Source organism: Onychostruthus taczanowskii, unplaced genomic scaffold (assembly GCF_017590055.1).
Source record: "Onychostruthus taczanowskii isolate IOZ18803 unplaced genomic scaffold, ASM1759005v1 scaffold82, whole genome shotgun sequence".
Lineage (NCBI taxonomy): Eukaryota > Metazoa > Chordata > Aves > Passeriformes > Passeridae > Onychostruthus > Onychostruthus taczanowskii.
The window spans coordinates 1,001,167-1,022,031 of record NW_024506112.1 but is presented as its reverse complement, the minus strand read 5'-3'; the positions used below and the strand labels follow the sequence as shown (position 1 = coordinate 1,022,031).

General features: G+C 36.8%; 1 protein-coding gene across 2 annotated transcripts in view; it reads right to left on the bottom strand.

The window, feature by feature from the left end:
- GRID2 (glutamate ionotropic receptor delta type subunit 2) overlaps nucleotides 1-20,865 on the bottom strand; it is a 675,394-nt gene that overhangs the window by 534,798 nt on the left and 119,731 nt on the right. For both annotated transcript variants that reach the window (XM_041424490.1, XM_041424491.1), the window contains exon 2: nucleotides 3,314-3,469. In XM_041424490.1, coding sequence (XP_041280424.1) covers nucleotides 3,314-3,469 — 156 coding nt within the window. The remainder of the gene's footprint in view (nucleotides 1-3,313; nucleotides 3,470-20,865) is intronic.

Genomic DNA, 20,865 nt, shown 5'->3' with positions numbered 1-20,865 from the left:
AAAACCTACAGTTTAAGTATATGTAGAACTCAAACCCTTTTGAAGGGCTGTTCCACCCCTATTTAAACACTGCTGTAAATTGGAGTCTCACAGGAAAGGAAGTAAAGATTATACTAATATATATTATTAGCACCAGTGTGGATCTGGATCATAATTCCTTGTTTCAGAGTGCTAAATCACTGCCTAGCTACCAAGAAATACTTGACTATCCCTACTTCTTTTAATGTCTATATACAAAGAAAACTTAAGTTTCTGCTTTTTCTTTACGGTACCCGATGTGGGAACAGCATAAAAAAGCCAAATCACAACACCTCCCTCTCTCAATCACACAAATATTTTGAGACACCACACAGAAGAGTACTATAAATATTGTGAAGCATTTTGTATTGAAGAAAAACAGAGAGGAAGGAACCTGCTATGTTGGACATTTCCACAAGTGTCACTGTGACAAATCTCAGGGGCTGCAGCTTCCACAAGGGCATCTCAAATTATTTATCTTTATATCACAAAACCATAATCAAGTGTCTGATTATTTCCGTTTACATTGTTTGGGAGTTACTTGCCAATTTCACTAATAAAGTGAAATAAATTACCCAGGTTGTCCATTACTGCATCTTTACAAAAAATAACTCTGCATCTAATGTCTTCTTTCGTGACCTCTTTGCTCATAACTTCTTGGTTTTTTGAAATGCACAGTCCTAGGCAAATTCTTTATCCTTCTCTATTGACTGAACAGGGCAGTTTACAGACAAATTTAGACCAATTTTAGACCAGTTTTAAGCTATTATTATGAATCCAATGCTTTAAATAAGCATTTTACCAAGGACTAAAAGTTGGGGATTTTAAAAGCTCTTCTGTAGTGAGAATGAGAAAAAAGTCAAACGTGAAAACAATGAGAAAAAAGTCAAATGTGCAAAAACTCCAGATGTTGTGGCCTGAAGCAAAGCCAACTTCAAGCAGTAGATATAAAAATAATTAAAATTAGCAAATAGTAAATTAAATTAATAGTATAATTTTTGAACATTAAGGCTGGGCTTGATAGAGCCCACAGACCTCAGACTCAGTGGTATTATGATTCCAACAAAAGGGTCATGCTTGCATGAAAAAGGCAAGCTTGAGAATACTGAATGTCACACATGAAAAAGATGAGATTTAGTCTTGTTCTAGTATCTCTTTTACAAATACAAGACCAGAACAACCTGAATGTTTAAATGAACATTTTTTCCTGGTGTTTAGTACAGTGTATTTTTGCTAAACATTTGTCTGAGTTATAAACAATGCCAATATAGCACTTTTGCCAACATGTGGCAAAAGTTAGAGTGGTCCCCTTCCCTGATATTAACACCTATAAGAAACACAATTAAGAGCAGGGGATGAGTGGCATAGAGATAGAGAGAAAAGAAGAAAGGCAAGAAACTGGTGCAAAGAAATCAAATTATTACACTGAGCTTCTGCCTGTGTTCAGTTGAAACAAAAGACATTGACTGCAGTAAAATATTTTAACAAGTGAAATGTCACCAATACATAGATGCAAAAGATTAAAACCTTTGTTCTTCACTTGGATTATTCCAAACAAAATACAGGACCATTAAAAAATAGAGAATAATATATTTGCTAGGCATGTAGCTGTATTTGACCATGCATTTCCAAGAAACAGTTTTTACTGGAAAATATTGAACTCATCAATATCATAACAGACCTTTTACTCCCCCACCAGATGGTAATGAAATTTATGTCAAATCTGCTACATCTACATTTCAAATGTTGACTATACTTTCAACAACAACTAACATAACTCTGGCATAAAATAATAATTGAATATTCGAATCTTGGATCATTAACTCATTTGGATGGTTTTACTTTACTAGGCATTCCTAGTTTCTCTAAGTCACAAATAAGTTATTTAAACCACAACTTGGTGAAATAGTCTGCAACTACTCCACCACAATGATAGAGGAAATAGACAGCGAAGTTTCAGAGTTAATTAATGCTAAGCACAGAGCATCAGCTAGCATTAGCCATCCTGGATTAAAAAAAAAAAAAAAAAAAAAAAAAAACAAACTTAAATACCAACAATGTCAAAGGCATCTTAAAAAAGATGGAGTTCAATTAATCATTTTCCCCTCTGAACTCTAAAAGTATGAGTAGTTCCAGTTTCTATGTTAGCCTTTTAAGATTGAAAGGGATGCAATTGATTCTAACTAGAATACTCTCAAAATCATGTCTTTTACTGCTTCAGTCATACCAAGCGGAGACTGCAATGCTTCTCATTACACAGACCTACCTACTTGTAAAATTGAACAAAACAAAAAAATTACTAAATGACTAAAATGCTCAAAAATTAAGAATGTCATTGGCCAAAAAGACAAAACAAGCATTAAAGACTTTTTCATTAGCATTGCCTTGTCAATAATCCATTGAAGCCAAACCTTTGACTCCAAAAATATTGGAACAATTAATTGCTTATTTCCCTTAAATCTCAAGTGTCTATACAGAGCTAGAAAATAATCAAAATTTAGCTTTGTTAAGAAAAGTTTAGTAATATAACTGAAATAAATAACTTTGGCATCTCAGGCAGAAGTTACTGTTCCAGAACAGCAAAGAACTAACAAATACTTAAACCCAAATTTGAATCCACATTTCTAAAGACTTCTCCCAGCGGTCTTTCCAGAGAACTGCTCAGTCACACCCGTGATTTACTAATCCAGCTCAGAGGGATTTCAAATATTATTTTTTGTTATCATCCTGCCACTATCACAGGAGCCCAAAGCAATGTCGTCATCCCTTGTCCAGTAATTGTGGAATGACACAAAGGACAGGCCGACAACATCATCATGTATTGGGCACAGGCAACTTCCTGAATCTTCAGGTTATCTCTAATCCCTTCTTTAAAAGAGGTAACCTTCTCAGGTGGGTGGGCTGATAAGGTCATCCACACAACAACCTTAGTTCCCCAACAAATTGCCATTAGTTGCCCAAAGGAAAACGAAAAAATAGTAGGAAGTAGTCATCATTTTGACAGTAACTTCCAAGCAGCCTGGAAAAGGGGAAAAAAGTAAGTGCATTTGACTTCTTTACCACATTTCAACAGCCTATGCATAGAAAATAGATAAAAGCTTACTTTATAGCTAAAAGTCACTAGGACCAACAGAAACTGAAGCAGCTAAAACCAAAATTAAATACACTACTTGATATTTCACATAAAAAGAAGCCAACAAAAAAGACAAATTCCCATAAAGATAGGAAACTATCAAGGTAATATTTTGCATGTCACAGCAGAAACAACAACTGGAAATCTCTTTAGTTGTCCTACCTTCTTGAACTGCCTGGAAAGGATTGTTGCCATCCACAAATGTCACTGAACATGTGATTTTCTCTGTTTGTAAGATTTCATCATTCTGGTTGAGATCAGCTACTGCCATTCGAAAAACTTCCTCATCTTTTTTGGCAGATTCATCAAAAATTGCCCCTGTGGAGGAAAGAAAAATAACAAAATTCACATTGCACCTTTCATCTGCAGTATCCCAAAGCACTAATCATGAGCACTTAAGACATTTCTTTGCTAGAACATCATCCCTTTCTCACTCCTTAAAAGAAGTTCTCTCTATACAGAGCCCAGAAGTTGCTCCACAATACACAGAATTTTTACATTCTGACATAATTTAAGACACGTATTGAAGGGAAGCATTGATGCCAGCTAGAAATATTGGGGAAAACTAGTTAGCCACAAAGCAAATGATCTGCATAAGAACATGACTATGAAATGAGAATTAAGTTTCTTCCAAAGGAACCATTTAATATATTGAATGACTACAGTGGGCTAGGATCTACATTTAATGTCATGTCTACTGACAATTAAGAAACAAAGTTCAAACAATGTGAGAATAAGCCTAAAAAGGTAGCAGCACTGGGAAAACGAGGTAGGATTGACACCTACAATCAATAGAGAGGTCAGCAGCCAATATAAATTATTTCAAGTGTAATACCTCTAGGACTTGCAAAACAACAATTCCAGCTAATTGTCTGACTCTTGAAGTCAATAACTTAAAGTTAAATTTAAATGGTTAATTAAAATAAGTACTACCTTTATAAATCTCACAGAAAGTGATTGTTCTGCCTATTTCTTCAAAACATTTAAGCAGAACATTATAAACAGGGAACCAATAAACTCAAGAGGAGCTAGCAGAATGAGAGTGACTAACTCTCATTTAGCCAGTTCTTCAGATGTACTGAAACAGAATACTAAAATTAATCCAGAAGTTTTAAGCAATTTTTTTCTTTAAACTATAACTTTACTTTTAGCATCACTGATTTCCTATCATTTTACACTTGCTTTTTGTATGAACTATTTATCCAGAGATGGCTTGAAAAGTCCTATGACAAATGTTAGACTGTTTGAAACCTTAAAATCAAGGCTATTAGATTTTTCAAGCACCTTTAAAGCTTTCAATCTCAGGCAGTAGATTAGAGACACAGAAGGGCTACTTTAAACCAGACTTTTGAAAACAGTGTTTATTTATTCTGGAGTGTTTGTTGCCAGTACAGAACTCAGCTAAGGCAGTAAATGTGTCAAGGCAAACGAAGACAACAGAAAATGCTGATCACTGAAGGTAAGCACCTGTAATCAGAGCTGAAAAGAACTGAAAACTATTCATTTGGAGGAAACAGCTACTTTAAGACAAACTTCATACAGAGTATTTGCTGTGTTTTTCTCACTGACCTCCGACACTCATCTCCCTGCCAGCACCACTCATCCTTCATGAGCATCATCTCTTCCTACAGTCTGACCGCTTTGACTCCAGCATTTTCCCTCCTGAAGCTCCTACCATCTGGAACAGCTGTTCTTTACCTCTCCACCTCATTCACCTGTCATCTCTGTGCAAATCTCAGTTGAAAACATTAATTTTTTCCCCTTACCCCCATTCCATTTTCCCTTGCTTTATTTAGCTTCATAAAGCAAAGCTGCACATGGCTGAGAACACTCTCAGTAAGCGAGATGTCTTCCCCACAAAACAGCTATTTGTGGATACATGCAGCACTTAAGAGGACAAAAAACTATGTCCAAGACACATCTCAACACATGTTTCTTGCCTCATGGAACTCAAACCAAACTCAGACAGGCTTCACTTGGGGGTTACGCCCATACTAATAATAATGACACAGTCCTGTAAATATTTGAAGGAATGATTCCACATGCCTACTTAGTAACAAGGGTAAAATTAAGGGGGGAAAAAAGAATTAGAAAATAATTATAGAAATTAGTCAAATTCTATCCCTGTAGAGTAACTCTGCCACAAATGCTGTACTGTAAAGTGAACATACACAGATTTCATGTACACACAGGGCAGCTGTCGACTGTGCTGCAGAACAGCATGGCAAAACAAAGATCTTCCAGCCAACACTACGGAGTACAGCTTCTCATTCAACAGATGGGAAATACCATCTTAAGCCTGGCTTGGTCTCCAAAATAACCCAGGTCATTTAATGAGCAAAGGATACAGCAGAGTCCCAGGTAATTAGGTTTCTTTTGTATGTGTCATCACAAAAAGCACCTTTGCCCTTCCCCTGGGCAGCTGAGGGCTGCTGCCAAGATAATCCTGGACTGGTGAACACATCCAGGTTCTCAACAGATGAACCTTAACAATCTTGTCCTTCTTTCATACTCAGGTGTTCCTAATAAACTCCTAAGCTTTTTTCCAGTCTCTCAGCCTGAAAGACTGGCAAAACCTCTGGCAGCACCTGAATGTATAAGGGACTGGGTTAGATCAAACTCCATGCTGTTTTCACAAATGCTACTCTTTCTCACTTGAGTACAACACCTCCACTTTTGCTCTGACCACTGCTTATGTTTTTATGGCTCCATATTTCAGACACAAATTTCAAAATTTTTCCTATAACCAATACTGTATCTGACATTTGAAAGAAACTACCTCATAGAAACAACATCACACATGTTCTAGTGTAGGAGTACCTCCATAAGTAAAACACAGATATATAGGTGAATTGCAAAAAAAAAGTTCTAAACATAGTTCCTGTCTGAGCATCTAAGCAGGAATTCAATTATTTTCCTTTAGAAACTCAGGCCTTATTCATTAGACTACCTAACTTTTCTACACAATAAGCTTTTTAAGATATAATAAAGATTACAGTGTTCCATTCAGGAGATGGCAGTGCACAGCAGCACATGCTTTACACTTTCAAATAGTGATAAGAGAAATTTTATTACTTAATTGATTTTCAAAATAAAACTTCAGTTTTTATATAAAATTGAAAACCTAAAAACAAAACCAAGACAAAATCCCTGAATCATTTAAGAATTGTTACTATTCCCACATATATATAATTTTATGTCCCTGTTTCAGCTGTTTTTCATGTGTCTATATATCTGTCTATATTACAGAGGGGGTTGGAAGAGATATTACTTTTGCTTTTTTTTTAAAAAGAAAAGCCATTTCAATGAAAAGTTGGAAGGGATTGTTTGGACAGTGCTAACACTGCTGGAATATTTTCCTTTCACTGTCATTTCAGGAATTATCTTCTAGTTTACAGGATTGATCTTTCTGATGTGAAAGAGGTATATCAAAATTTTTACCTCTAGCTCAATATGCAACCCTTACCTCAAGGTTAACTTTAAGGATAACTTAAACATTACGTGAGGTATGATATTTTCTTGCTAAGGCCTGAAGTTCTTATGTGTATTCTTCAAAATATTGTCATTCAACCAAGTCAAGCAACACAAATGAACAAATAAAGGGTATCAGACTTTAAAATTACTTCCCTAGTGAGACCGATATGCTCTCTCATTTCTCCATCTAGAGCTGGAAATGAGAGAACTGGGATGACCACAAACTAACTAGGAGTACGTGAACCCTTTTGGCCATAAGAAAAATTGCTACAGAAAGTAATAACAGCTGACGAGGAAAGGAAAATTATTTCTATCCATATTTTAAGGCACTCACTCTCTAGAAGAACGATGCAACAACACTACTTACAAAGGGAGAAAGTCTTTAAAATTATACAAAAGTAATGCTGTTCATTTATCTTCTAGCCCCACTGCTCATCTCAGCTGGAAGTGGCCTCACACTGAACATGTCATTTCTAACTGTGCTCAAGGAGCATTGCCATGATTGCATCGGGAGCTGACATGCTGACACAGCAACCACTCCGCACCAGTTTCCCCCTCCTGTTTTATTAGCATGTCATTACTTCCAGCTCTATTTCAGAATCTGGATGAGGACAGCACAAACATTCTTTCCTGGCTTTTCAAAAACCCTCAGCACATGAATTATGTGGTGTGGTTTAGCAGGGAATTCTTTGCATTTAACTATCTCATTTGCACTCAGCCATGCCACCAGAAATCTGTCATTTTAAGTTAACGAAGACCAAATCACAGAAATGCACAATAAGTTCAGATACCAATTAAAAATTAGAATGGCTTTTCAAAGATCCCTTGCCATACTGACCCATACACACACACACAAAAAATATAATCCAAATTACATATCAGCTACTTCTAGAGTGATTTCAGCAGTCTTGTGGAATCAGTCCAGAAAACAAAAATGAGAGAAACGCATTATGATTTCAAGGATGGAGTGAAAAGAAATTTAAACCACTGTTCATCTATCAAGTAAGAAAGGACAAAGTCCACTGATTGAAGTGTTCTTGAGTGCTAAAATTTTATTACATATGAAAACATGACATTTCTAGATTCAGTGCCCCATATTAGTCTCAGAAAATTAAGTACCTTATTTCAAAGAGCACATGGATTAAATGCCATTGTGAATTGGGGTCACAGTTGAGCTTCAGAATGTTTGATTTTCACCCTCTAACATTGCACGTACTGCCCTCACCAATAAAAGCTATATATGCTTTGCCCAGTAATTTACTATATTTCAGGAATATCTGGACAGAAAAGGAAGAAAATGGGAAAGTTAACATAGTAACTCAAAAAGTTTCTATCTCATGTTCTCAGCAGTTCCTGATTCTATGACAATTCTTTGTGCCACTGATATTGCCAACTTTTTCCAGTGTGTGAATCCAATTCCACTGTGCTTTCTCGACTGCTGCTATTGAATTATTATTCTGAATGAGAAACTTAACAGTGCTGCTGGGAGAAGGATGGCCATGCTGTTAATGCTCAGAATGGGAAGCTGAGAGTTTTGACTCTTCATGGCAAAGCTCATCTGAAATGTCCTTCAGATCTATGAGGTCATTTCCACAGGTCCAGCTCCCCAATATCAGATAAGGTTAGGAAACATTACTTTCTAGAGGCCTAAAACTGGTATTTGAGATCCTCAGCCACATTGTAGAACCAAATCTCATGTTATTTCTAGGCCACATGAATCGATTTTATATAACTATTGCCAACCAGACATTCATTTTTAACTATAGTGGCAAATGCCTGGGTATATTGCATCCTATCATGTCTGATTTACAGACTATATGCATGCAGCTTTAGATGGCCAATTATAATGGTATAATTGTCAACAACAACAAGAGGGACTGCAGGAGTTCTAGAGAGGGGTTGCAGTAATGTAGGAATTTAGGAAGTCACACACAGAGACCTTGCCTTGTGCATGAAGCTCCCATTATCATGGTATTCAGCATGCACTCATACGACTGGACCCTAAATTTCATTGTGACACATTTAGAGCTGCTGTTAAGCTTCTCTATTGACCAACAGGCAGCTGAGTACGTGCAATCACATCTTGATTTTGTCAATGGAAGGAAAACAGCACGCTTTGCCTTTGTCTTTTAAGCTGATCAAGTTTTAGAAACAGCACAGCAAGCTTCATTTTGTCATTGCAGCATAAAGGCAGCTGAACTCCTCCACCTCCTGTATCGGGAGGGAGCTCCCAGCAGATGTGTCCTGAGCCACCTGGCACGTCGGGCTGCGGAGCACAGCGCAGGGCTGGGTGCCGAGCCCCGTGGTCCCTGGGGTCCACGGCTGCCTCACCCGGGGCCAGCGTGGGGCTTCAGCTCAGGGCACAGCCAATCCCACGCATCTGGAACCATCAGCCTCTTGAGTTTGCTCCCCAGAGCCCGCCTGCCAGTCACCACAGGGATCTCAGCACCAGAGTGCACCTAGGCCGAGCTGAAATTTTCGAGAGTGCTATTTGTTTGTTCAATTTTATTTTTCAAGACTTTCACAGCTCCCATGATGATGTTAAAAGAGACAGCAGGGTAGGCTGAGGGGCACCTGCACCATCTCTTCTGCAAAGAACCTAATGTCTCCATGCCACACCAAACTGTAAAGGTAAGATTTGTTATTCTACTTTATCTCTTATTTTAACAAGCACAATAAAGACATAGAGCAACACACTAGCATATAATTTCAACTATTTATCAGCAGACATAAAAAAGAAAGTGAGAACAATCACCTTAAGAGAATGTATTTGCCAGCACTAAATCTATAGATATGTATGGAAGTTCTATGTGTTACTTTTAGCAGCACAGATGAGATGAGAAAAACTTTCCTAGCAGTTTCTTGATTACCACTGACACAAGACTCATCAACTAAGAGAAGTATCAGGCCTACTGTCATTTTTTTAATAGACTTTTATCAAGGTCTGCTTCTGATAGAGAAGACTGGATGTTTCCCCAGACCATGAGCAATGCCTGTTTCCCTGAGAGACCACACACTACAGATGCCTGCATACACATCCCTGCTACCTCCAGAAAGAATTCCTTAAATAACAACAACTGTATTCATTTTTAATGTAATGGGGAAAAAAAAAAGCCAGCAGCAAAATTATTAAATACACGGCCCACACCTAATCAGAATATGTGGAAAAACGCACACAGTCCATTTATGCTCCTTTTATAAGCACTTGATCCATTCTCAGATGAGCGATATGACTGGAATATCACAAAAGTGATAAAGCAACTCCTTCCCTTGATTATTTTAATTTTCCAACTTGAAATATATGAAACAGAGTTGGATGAGGAATTTTACAGGTGTCTCAATCTGGCAAATTGCTAGAGGCAATGAATGCTTGAAATACACAGAAAGTCAGAAAAGTGCAGCTATCATCTAAATACAGAAAAGTCTCGCCATTCTTCTGCCAAAACTTGGTTGTTTTTCTCATGTCCCTATCGCAAGTAAAACAACCGAGACTGTTATGCTTGGCTTTGAAAACTGTTATTTGTTTTAAATTATTTGACTTCAGGAGCATATGCACTGTATTACACCTTTTCCTTGTTTTATCTCTGGAGTACACCAACCAAGCTTTGGAAGAATGGTGGCTTGACAGGATGACAAATTAAATGAATACTCCACTTTTAAGTATTTCTGAACATATTTACATGCAGTAAGACCCAATGCTTCAAGTATTGTGTGTCAAACCTATAAATTATAAGGTGATACTGAATTTCTAGGTAAGGTGGGACACAAGCCCAAAGGTATAGAATCAACTGTCTTTGCACTTCCTTAATTTAATTTTAACCTGATTGAAGGTGGTCTGGGGTCAGTTCATCGGCACACAATAGGTACTACAGCTCTGTGGAGTTCAGAAAATATTGAAAATTACAGCTCAGACAGTTTGCAATACCAGAATGCACACTGGATTTTTTTTTTTTTTCTGTTTAATTCTACAACAACATTGTCGATACACATCAGCGTCATTGGGAATTATGCTCACATTTGGAAAGAACAGACTCTAAGATTTCATCCTCCTTATTTACACTGTCTGTCAGGCACATATGCACAAGCACGAACTCCTTCCAACCACCATTGAATTATTTTAAGCTCATCCTGACAGATATTTCTAATTGTTCTCAAGTTCTAAACCATCATTTTACACTTATATTTAATGTAGCAAATGGTAAAATTTGTCAAAATCATCTGCTGAATCTTGTTAATCTCATTTAAAAAACAGCTGTCATTTGCCAGTGCCTTTTTCTCATGTGTTATTGTTGGCTACCAAGTACAAAAAAGAGGAATACAGAGGGAGAGGAAGGCAAAACACTGTGGTCCTTCCAAGAAATATACTTCATAGGACATCATGAATTAGAAGGGATCCGCAATGACCATCAAAGTTCAACTCCTGGCCTAGCATGGGCCAGCCCCAAAAATTACACCATGAGTCATCTATTTTGATGCATTTTTTCCTATGCAACATACAATCAATGGCATCTTAAAAGGCAATTCTAGAAAATCTCCAGGTAAGTAATCAAGTCCCTTCTCAATTACTCCATATTCTCATTAACATAAGGGGTTCTCAAGTAGAAAAGGAGTGTAAGAACTACTATATCAAAGAAATAACAATTGACATACACCTAGTTTTTCTTTTTAAGAGCTAACTAATTGATTGTACAAATTGCAGAGCCACAAAGAATTTGTTCCTGTACATTGAAAAGTGCTGCACAAGCACCTGCTGCAGCACTGGAGACCACTAACTACTTTTGTAAATGCAGCAGGGCACAGTATTATTATCATATAAACAATAAATTTTATACACAATGTACATTTCATAGCATAAGAATTAGGATATCTTCTGTGCACTGTTCCACTCTAAACTTGATGTAGTGATTAACTACAGTGATAATATCTTCACATTCATTATGCAACAAATGAGCTGATAATAATGAGAAGCTTTTCATGTTTTCTATCATATCCATAACTATCAAGTTAGGGTCTAGCTGTGAAAAGCATCTGGTTTGGCAGATAGACTTGCCATAGTATTAATACCCCATATAGAAAGTTAATGTGATGATCATAAATTTACTGAATAGTATCTACATTCTTGAAAAAATAATATTGGAAAACAACCTTATAATGTATTTTCAAGGCTTGTTTAATTGCTGCTTTAGAACCAGAGCAAGCACTGACTTGCTGAACTATTTCATCATTTTTCTTAGCCCCTACCTGTTAACAGAAGAACACCTCACAAACTGTCAACAAGGATGACTGCATCCCAAGGAAAAAAAATTCCTCTAAACAGTTGTTAAGCATTTGTCATTACCTGTCTTCCACTCCGATACTCGCTGCTCTGCCTGTGTGTGCAATTCTGTGTTGCAGCACATGCCACAGAGGAGGCAGACACAATACACAGAGATACAATTCCAGAAGGCTTCAACCCATAGAGAGTAACACCAGACTGCTTCAGAAGGCTTCAAATGTCTGCCCTTCTTGTCCTTCAGCCCAGCCTTTTATCCCCCTCATGCCCATGCAGTGCCCCTGTGTGCCCTCTGCTCCCTTTGGTGATGGGTCAGTGCCCCTGGGCACTCCATGGCTCATTGCTGTCAGTGCTGCTCACCTGCTGCTCACAGCTGCACCCACTGGGGATGAGGTTGGCCACAGCCCCACCCCAATTACCACAAACTGTGTGTACCTACAATTCTGCTTTGTGATTTTTGAAAGAAGCTACTGCTTTAATTAATCAAATGATGCAACTAGGTAGAGATGGAGAGAAAGCTGCTGCCAAACCATTTCTTTATGACACGAGGCAGCTGCAGCATCTCATTCCTGTAGCAGCTGAACTTAGTGGAGAAGAATGAGATTCCCAATATGCTGGAGATGTTGCTAAAACACAAACATATGCCTGTGTGTACACACACAGACGTGAAAGTGCAAAGACTGGCGCGTGAGGTTTTTCTGGAGGGTATTTTTCTGTTTTTCCCTTCCTATTTCACAAGCCTTTTGCTGCAAACAGTTTAAACATTTCAAGGAGTACAGAAACCTGGTTTACAACACTTAGATACAGGTGCTGACACTAAAGATTGCCTTTGGGAGGGTATTGACGGAATAAGAGACTATTTCTGGAGTACCACACAATATCTAAGTTCAGCCTCCTATTGCCTCTAAAAAATAAGAGAAAGACGCTGAGTCATCATGCCACAGTCTCTCAGAATTGTTTGGGTTGGAAGGGACCTTTAAAGACCATGGGCAGGGACACTTTTAACCTGATCATGTTGTTAAAACCCCCCTCCAATCCAACCTTGAAGATGTTCAGTGATGGAGCATGCACAACTTCCCTGCGTACCACAGAGAAGTACAGACAGATGACCTTTAAATATATTTCTTATAAAAATCTATCCAACACAATATGCAGTGATATGAATGCCATGGTTAAGAATTAAATAACACAGGAAAGAAAGCAGTAATGAGAAACTGTTTTATGAGCCCTATTGAATATGTAAAGGCAGACTTTGAAAATAATCGCCTTCTTAAACAGCTTTTCTGTTCTCTTGGAGGAGAGACATTCAGCAAATTTACACACAAACATTGTATTTGAATGGAAATGGGATCAACCAAACAAATTAGTCCATTTTCTTGCAAGACAGGACAGGACTGTCTCGTAGAGGGCAATTTACATTACAGCTGAAAATTAACATATCTAACTTCTTTCACTCTTATTTCACAAAGAGTAACAAATCTGGAAGCAGTCTGTTTCCACTTTCAACACAAAAACCACATCCAAAATTGCCCTAAGAAATAGCCACTTTCCAAAGAATGGTACAAATACTCTGTTTCTAAAAACATGTTTCTTTCTTACTTCCCAGTACAGATTTTGCTGAACTAGTATTACTACCCTTAACCATAACTTTTTTTTAAATTTTATCATTTCAGAAAAAGGACAACCCATGTGGCTCTGAAATCCTCTCTTTAAATATTCAGGTCTACAGGCTCAAAGTGCCTTGACGATCGAGGATGCTAAATACTTAAATTCTTTATCACTTCCTATAGAAGATGGTGCCATATCATCTTTGTACATCTTATTCAAACCTGAGAGAATATTTTCTACTTTCTCAAGTCATCATTTGCATGTGTGTATAAAAAAATAGATTTTGGAAAATATCTCTCAGACAAGCTGACAAAATTTTTATTTCAAAAATTTCACCCAATAAATTACTGTAATGATGTTTCCATTTTAAAACAGTCAAAATAAGTAGTGGAGAGTAAGAAAAGGTTAATGTCATCCCACGTGAGACACGTTAGAATATGACCAAAAAGTCCTGCTTTAAATCTCTTCAACTCTCTGCTGCAATTTAATTCACCCATTGTTTCAATAACCTTACAGTTCTTCAGAAATACAAAGCTCTCTGAAAATTCAGTCTTATGAAATGCGTGTGAATTTGCATTTCCCAAAGGCTCGCTGCAAGTCAATTAAAAGCTCAAGTTCTGCTAAAGAGTAGTTTCCAGGGTGCAATAAAAGTGCGTAATTTTTTTTTTTTTAATAACACAAAATTTCTGATTTTAAGACAGACTGAAAAATTAAGAACATGTGTTTCTTCCATTGCCTTCTAGAATATCAGCCTCCAGGTCCACAGCTGGAATAAACTTTCATCTTCCCAAGATCACAAATACTTTTGAGAAACTAGCCCTGGCATTAGATTTTTTTAAAATAAGACCTAGAACTATATCACCTGTCAAGAACAACCTACAAGAAGCCATATGCAAGTGAATAATTACTTTCTCATTTTAGAGATTAAATAATATTAAGCAGATGTGGAGTGACTTTTTCAGACACTCCATAATTAGTTGCCTGTCAAAATTAGAAGAATCTAATAAAAACCTGATTATTCAAAGTACCTATCTTTATTTCTGTCACTTAACACATATAATCTTGGAACACTGATATTAAAATAACAGTAAGTATGCTATTATTATAGCTCCCATTTTATCTGAAAATTTCATTGGAAAAGAGATTTAGTTTGGGTTTTTTTGTTTTGTTTTTTTTTGTTGTTTTTTGTTGTTTGTTTTTTGGGTTTTTTTGTGGTTGGAGAGTTGTAGGGGAGAGGTTGTAGGTTCTGGGTTGTATTCTTGGTTTGGATTTTTACTGGTTTTTTTGTATTGATGTGGCTCTAAACTTAAAGTGACAAAAATGGGTTTAATGCCTTCAAAATCATTCTAACTTGAAGAGACTTGAAGTCAAGTAACGTAGGCAAAGGCTCTCTTTTAAATGTTAAGACCTATTTTAAATCAGGAAAAAAAAATGCAAACCAGAGAGTGTGAAAAGAAAATAAAATACTAAATTATACAGAAAAAAAATCAAAACAAACCAAAAACCCACAAGAAAAAAATTGCATCATTAACCATAATTAAATGACCTTAAAGACTATCGAGTCCAGCCCATGCCCCAACACCTCAACTAAACCATGGCACTGAGTGCCACATCCAATCTTTTTTTAAACACATTCAGGGATGGTGACTCCACCACCTCCCCAGGCAGACAATTCCAGTACTTCATCACTCTTTCTGTAAAAAAATGTTTTCCTAATATCCAACCCATATTTCCCTTGGTGCAACTTAAGACTGTGTCCACTGGTTCTGTCTGTTTTGCATTTACAAATGGGGTAAAAAGGGAACACGAAAATTTCCACCATAATAATAATAAAAAAAGTTCTCTCTTCAATAAAACATTAATATAATCAGAAATAATTCCAGCTACTAACTTTCTGGGAACCAAGATCTAGGTTTTGTTTTCCTCTAGTCAGCAGAAGAGTACCTGTAAAAAATGTGCATCTTATTTTGTCACCTGTTGATGATTCCTCTCCGTGTGTGGAGACACGAGGCTTGACTCCATTTCAGAAGGCTGATTTATTATGTTAAATATTACATTAAAATGCTATATTAAACTATACTAAAAGAACAGAGAGATCAGAAGGCTACAACAAGAAAGAACAGAACAGAATAGAATAACAAAATCTTGTGACTGCTCACAGCCTTGGCACAGGTGGCTGTGATTGGTCATCAATGGAAAACAATCCACATGGACCAATCATGGATGCACCTGTTGCATTCCACAGCAGCAGATAGTAATTGTTTACATTTCTCTCCTGAGGCTCCTCAGCTTCTCAGGAGAGGAAAAATCCCAGCAAAGGATTTTCATAATATCATGGCTACAGTCACCAGTGATAAGCACTTAAGTAATAAACAGGCAGGGAAACCCAGAAAAGAAGAAGAACCTTCCTACTCTTCCTGTAATCATTTTTAGTATCAGCAATTCACCCAGCTCACTAGTTGAAGAAAAAATATTTTCTATGATCTACTTTGCAACTTTGAGAAAACAACCCCAGTAGTCACTGTAATATGAACATTAAAGAAAATCAGGAAATTATTTTACAAAGCAGGAGGACATGTCACATTCAAGCCTAGAATCTAAATTCTGTTCTCCTCAGCATTTAAATACTTCAGTAGATGTATTTAGTTAGATTTTCTAGTCACTTCTGCCTTAATCAAGTCCTTTTATGGTTTGGAAAAAGATGAAGAAACTTAGCTCACATTGACTTTGCCTACAGGTCTGTCACAATGCTAGACATAAAGCTTAAAAAACTGTCTACAGGTTTTGAAATTCATTATTAACATATCACTTAATTATCATAGAACCATTTTAATTAGTTACTGCTGTATTATTACCAATTACTACAGAATACTTAGAGAATATTGTGGCACTTTTTATCTGGGAAAATGTGTAATTAATTTGTCAAATTACTCCAAAAGACTACACCAGAATTCTACCTAATATAAATGCTTTTGCACCCATAACTCCTGGTACTCAAATTACTCACCAGAAATTAGTAAAAACCCTGCAAAATTAAGCACTGATACAGGGATTCCCCAACAGACTGTGCCAAACACAACTTGTTTCTTAGAAGATTTTTTTTAATACTCTCTCTCTTTTGTTGGCCTCTTTCCAAGCAAGAAGAGAGTATCTACATATTCTGTATTTAATAGTAATGGAAAAGGCATTTCTAGGAATTAGATCTCAGCTGCAGGCATGATTCCTAATCCTTCATTTTTTAAAGCAAGTACAACTTTACTGAGATCATGATTTTCCATTCTAGACCATCACTGTACAATAATTTACTCTTTATAACAAAGTGGAGCTAATATAAGATAAAATTTGGGAGAAAGAGGAAAACTGCAGTGCCCAGGATTTAAGAATTATGTACATGTTGTATAACAACAGAGCATGTGTACTTAACTGGCCCTTAACAAAACGTAAAAGTAGTTGAGGAAATGAGACCACAGCAAGTCTTCACATCCAGATCTCCTCTTCCCTATCCTCTGTTCCAGTCAAAATGTAATACAAATCTGCATTCACTTATGCAGCTCTAAAATCAAATTGTAAGTAGCAATCCACATTTTCATGGACAAAATTCAACTTCTTTCCACTTGAAGGAAAAAATTCAAACCTCCAAACCCATTTAATATTTTACAAAGAAAAAGTATTATTCATCAGCTTGACAGGACAACCAAGAGGTATTTCCCTGATTCTGAGATCTTAGAGGATTTTCTTTCAGTAGTACCCTTTTTGCCTCTAGTCATCCCAGTGAAACATCTCCTCATGGTTCCTTTTACAGGTTGAAGAAAAATAAGTCTTGCAAAGCATCTTACCACTCATACATGAGCATTTCCACTTTTCCTTTTTTTTTTCTCCTCTTTTTTTCCCCACATACAGATAACATCATTTTCCTCTTTGGTCTTAGAAATAGAACGCCAAAAAAAAGATTTCTTGAAGCATAAGCTAAAATTTACATCCAACATTACCTTACTCACATTTCTCTTCTCATCGCTCTTATAAATCCATCATGGGATTTATACCAATAAACTTCGCAGCAGATGTATTTATAGCACTGATAAAGATGTTTTTACTGTCCAGAAAGTAACTCAAAGTTCCAGGATGCTGCAGTCAGAGCTGGAACATTTTCATGGGACATGGTTTAAACTCCTGAGAAGGAATAAAACTGAGCAGACATGTTCAGCACTTTTTACAAGTTCTTTGACCATGTCCTAGAATACAAAAGGAAATTCCAGGAGCATTCCTTATGGATCTATTATTATCCCATTGCCATTAGGAACCTCATTCCACTGTGTTTCATAAGTAAGGGAGCTCACACCTCTATCTCCTGTAGAAGATTCAGGGCTGCATACAGTCCCATAGAACTTCCATACTATACTTCTCTGCTTCCCTCTATTCAGCAGAGACAGTTTTGAAAGCACACCTTTGCCATCAGCTATGCTTACAGAAGGCTGATAGATTCAGGCTGAAGTTTCAGATTTCCTCTTAGTTTATCTCAGAACAAACAAATAAAGCACACATTTGCAACCACTTCTGTGTTTGACATCTAAGCCCCAGTAGCAGATACATGTCTGGTGCCTGGGTAACTTCTTGACCTGTTTGCTACATAAAGCTATTCCACCTTACATAAACTGGTTTGGGAATAATTACCTGTCGTCAGAGGATTGCAGCTTCTCTTTCTGCTTCTTATCTCTCTCTTTCTGAATATATATAGAAAATGGGGAAGATGACTGCTATTCAAACTTGAAGATGCACGACTTATCTCACTTCACTAGTTACTTCAAAAAAAAATCCTTCAATACTATTTCATGTAAGCTATAAGGGAAGTCCCCTTTCCTATCTATGCAGGGAATATAAATAAAAACATCACTCTAAAAGGTCATATTGTTATATATGCAGTCTGCAATAGCCATCCTGCATTATATGAAATTCATGGAACCTTTGATTAAAAAATGAAAATGCGTATAACAAGCTCACAGAAGAGGAACACTGTATAGAATTATCATCTCATGCATACACACTCTTGAAAAGAAAGTGAAGAAGCAAAAGGACATGGTTTCCCAAAGAGAAATTTTAAGCCACGTCAGAGCCTTCTTAAAGTGTAATAAAAATTGGTCAGGTAGAAGTTATTTGGGTTTTATAAGCTCTATCCTATAATGTATAAGGACGACAAGGCTAACGAAGACTAACTATTCCATTACAATTCTTCAGTGGTAGCATATATAGTCCATTATGTATGAATCCACATCTCAAGCTTCATTTTTCAGAGATGGTTATGGACCCAGAGGACAAAGACTCCTAGGTAAAAAGGCAGCACATCTCAAAAAGCCTTGTGGAGTCAGTTCTGCTTTTTAAAGTAAACACTTATGTTAGTGAGTCATTATAAAACCTTAAGATTGACACCTAAGTTTCCACAAATAAAATCTTCAACTTCCTCTTCCATATGACTGCAGAAGAGTTTACCATATTATAAATATAGATTTGCATATTACTTGCCTCTTTTTTTCACATGTTCGTTTTATATTAGGTTACTCTATTCTCAGAAATATGCAGAAGAGTTAGAGAGAATTCCAGAAAATAAATCCTTGAACTCACATTAGGAACTGGGGAAAATTATATACAGTAAGATCATCAAATAATGATTAAGCAGACATAAATCACTGCTTAAATGCAAAAAGGAAAGTATTTTCTAATGAACTCCCATCAGGAGATTATTTTTCCTAAGAAAGCAGCAATACATTGCTATCCATGCATCTTTCATCAAGAGCACCAGCATTTTGCAGTTGTGTTTCCAAAATATTTGAAGAATCAATAGCAACTGTACCCAAATTTAAGTAATAAATAAATAAATATGCTTTTGAAGTATCTCCTTGGCTGCTTTCAAAGCCTTTTCACTATCAAATACTCTGGTAAGGTTCTAGCAACCATATCAATGAAGTTGGTATCAACTTCTGAAAGTAAGAGGGGAGAAGGACCAAATCTGAACGCCTTGGTGTTGGCTCTACTACAAAGCATGTAAATACCAGATTACCTTTTCATAGTATCTGTGTTTAAAAAAATAGTATCTGTGTTTTAAAAAAAAATACTATTTCAATCAAATAAGAGCATGTAAAGCTTTTTTTTTTTTTTTAAAGCAGCAAGCTGAAAAGCAGTCATGACAATCACTGCAGAGAGCTAACCTGCCTTTCACCTACTTAGACTGTTTATGTACTGAAACACTCTGGGCAGGGGTATAATCAACTGCTTCTTTGAGAAAGTAGAACTAATTTTCAGAAAGATTATTTGTGACACATTTCCTGAGAAAACTGAAAAACTCTGTGGGTTTCGGGAAGAGCTTGACACTTGTCCTGCATTCTTCAACAGATTTTCAGTGCACACAGGACTGCTCAATAATTCTGCACAGCTCAAGCATAGATCTTCCAAAAAAAAAAACCATTCAAAAACAATTCTCACCAAGCACTGAGAACTCAGTGCTGGTAGGGCATGGAAATCAAAACAGACAGAAAGGTTTTAATCAGCCATGGTGAACCAATGCTACGAGCAGCTCTTACTCCAGGGAGCAACAATTCATCAGAAGATACACACAGAAACCCATCACCCTTCAGGTATCCTCAAACATCCTTCAGTTCTGGTTATGTTACATATGAACTGAATATAATGTTATGTATATATTTGAAAATATAGTGAATATATTTTCTCACAAATTCCACAAAGAAATCAGTGTGAAAAGAGCAGCTCTTGAAAATGCAGGTGAGGTTTTAGAAAAACATGCATGGATTTGCAGTGTTAGAGGCATTTGCAGGGTTAGAGGCATTGTCCAGACAACCTGAAGTGGCCAGACATTTTGCAACAGAATGCTACTGTGAAAGTGAAATGCTGAAGTACTGCAAATCTAGAGTAATTGGGGGGTCACTTTTTATATGCAATTTTCAAGTCATCCCCTTGCCATATTAAAGGGCTTGGAAGCCCATCAAATGGTGGCCTAAGATCAGAATTAAAGGAAAATGTGGCACAAGGCTGCATGTCAGCTGCAAGATAAACATGTTCTTGAATGGCAGCTGATCACATGCCACCTTAGGACTTAACGTACTTGAGCTTATCTGAACAAGAAAAACAGCATTTATGGGATGCAGACAATGATTTTCCTATGCATTTCAGCAGGCTCAAGTACTGTGCTGGGCAGCACAAGAGAAAAGCTTGCCCAGTCAACAGACACAAGGATTTATATAACTGGCCTTTCTCATGCATGCATATTATTCTTCAGCATCACAGCTATTAAGTTACCAGATTTTTAGAGCTACTCACTAATCAAAAACCCATCAAGAACCATGCATTTGCA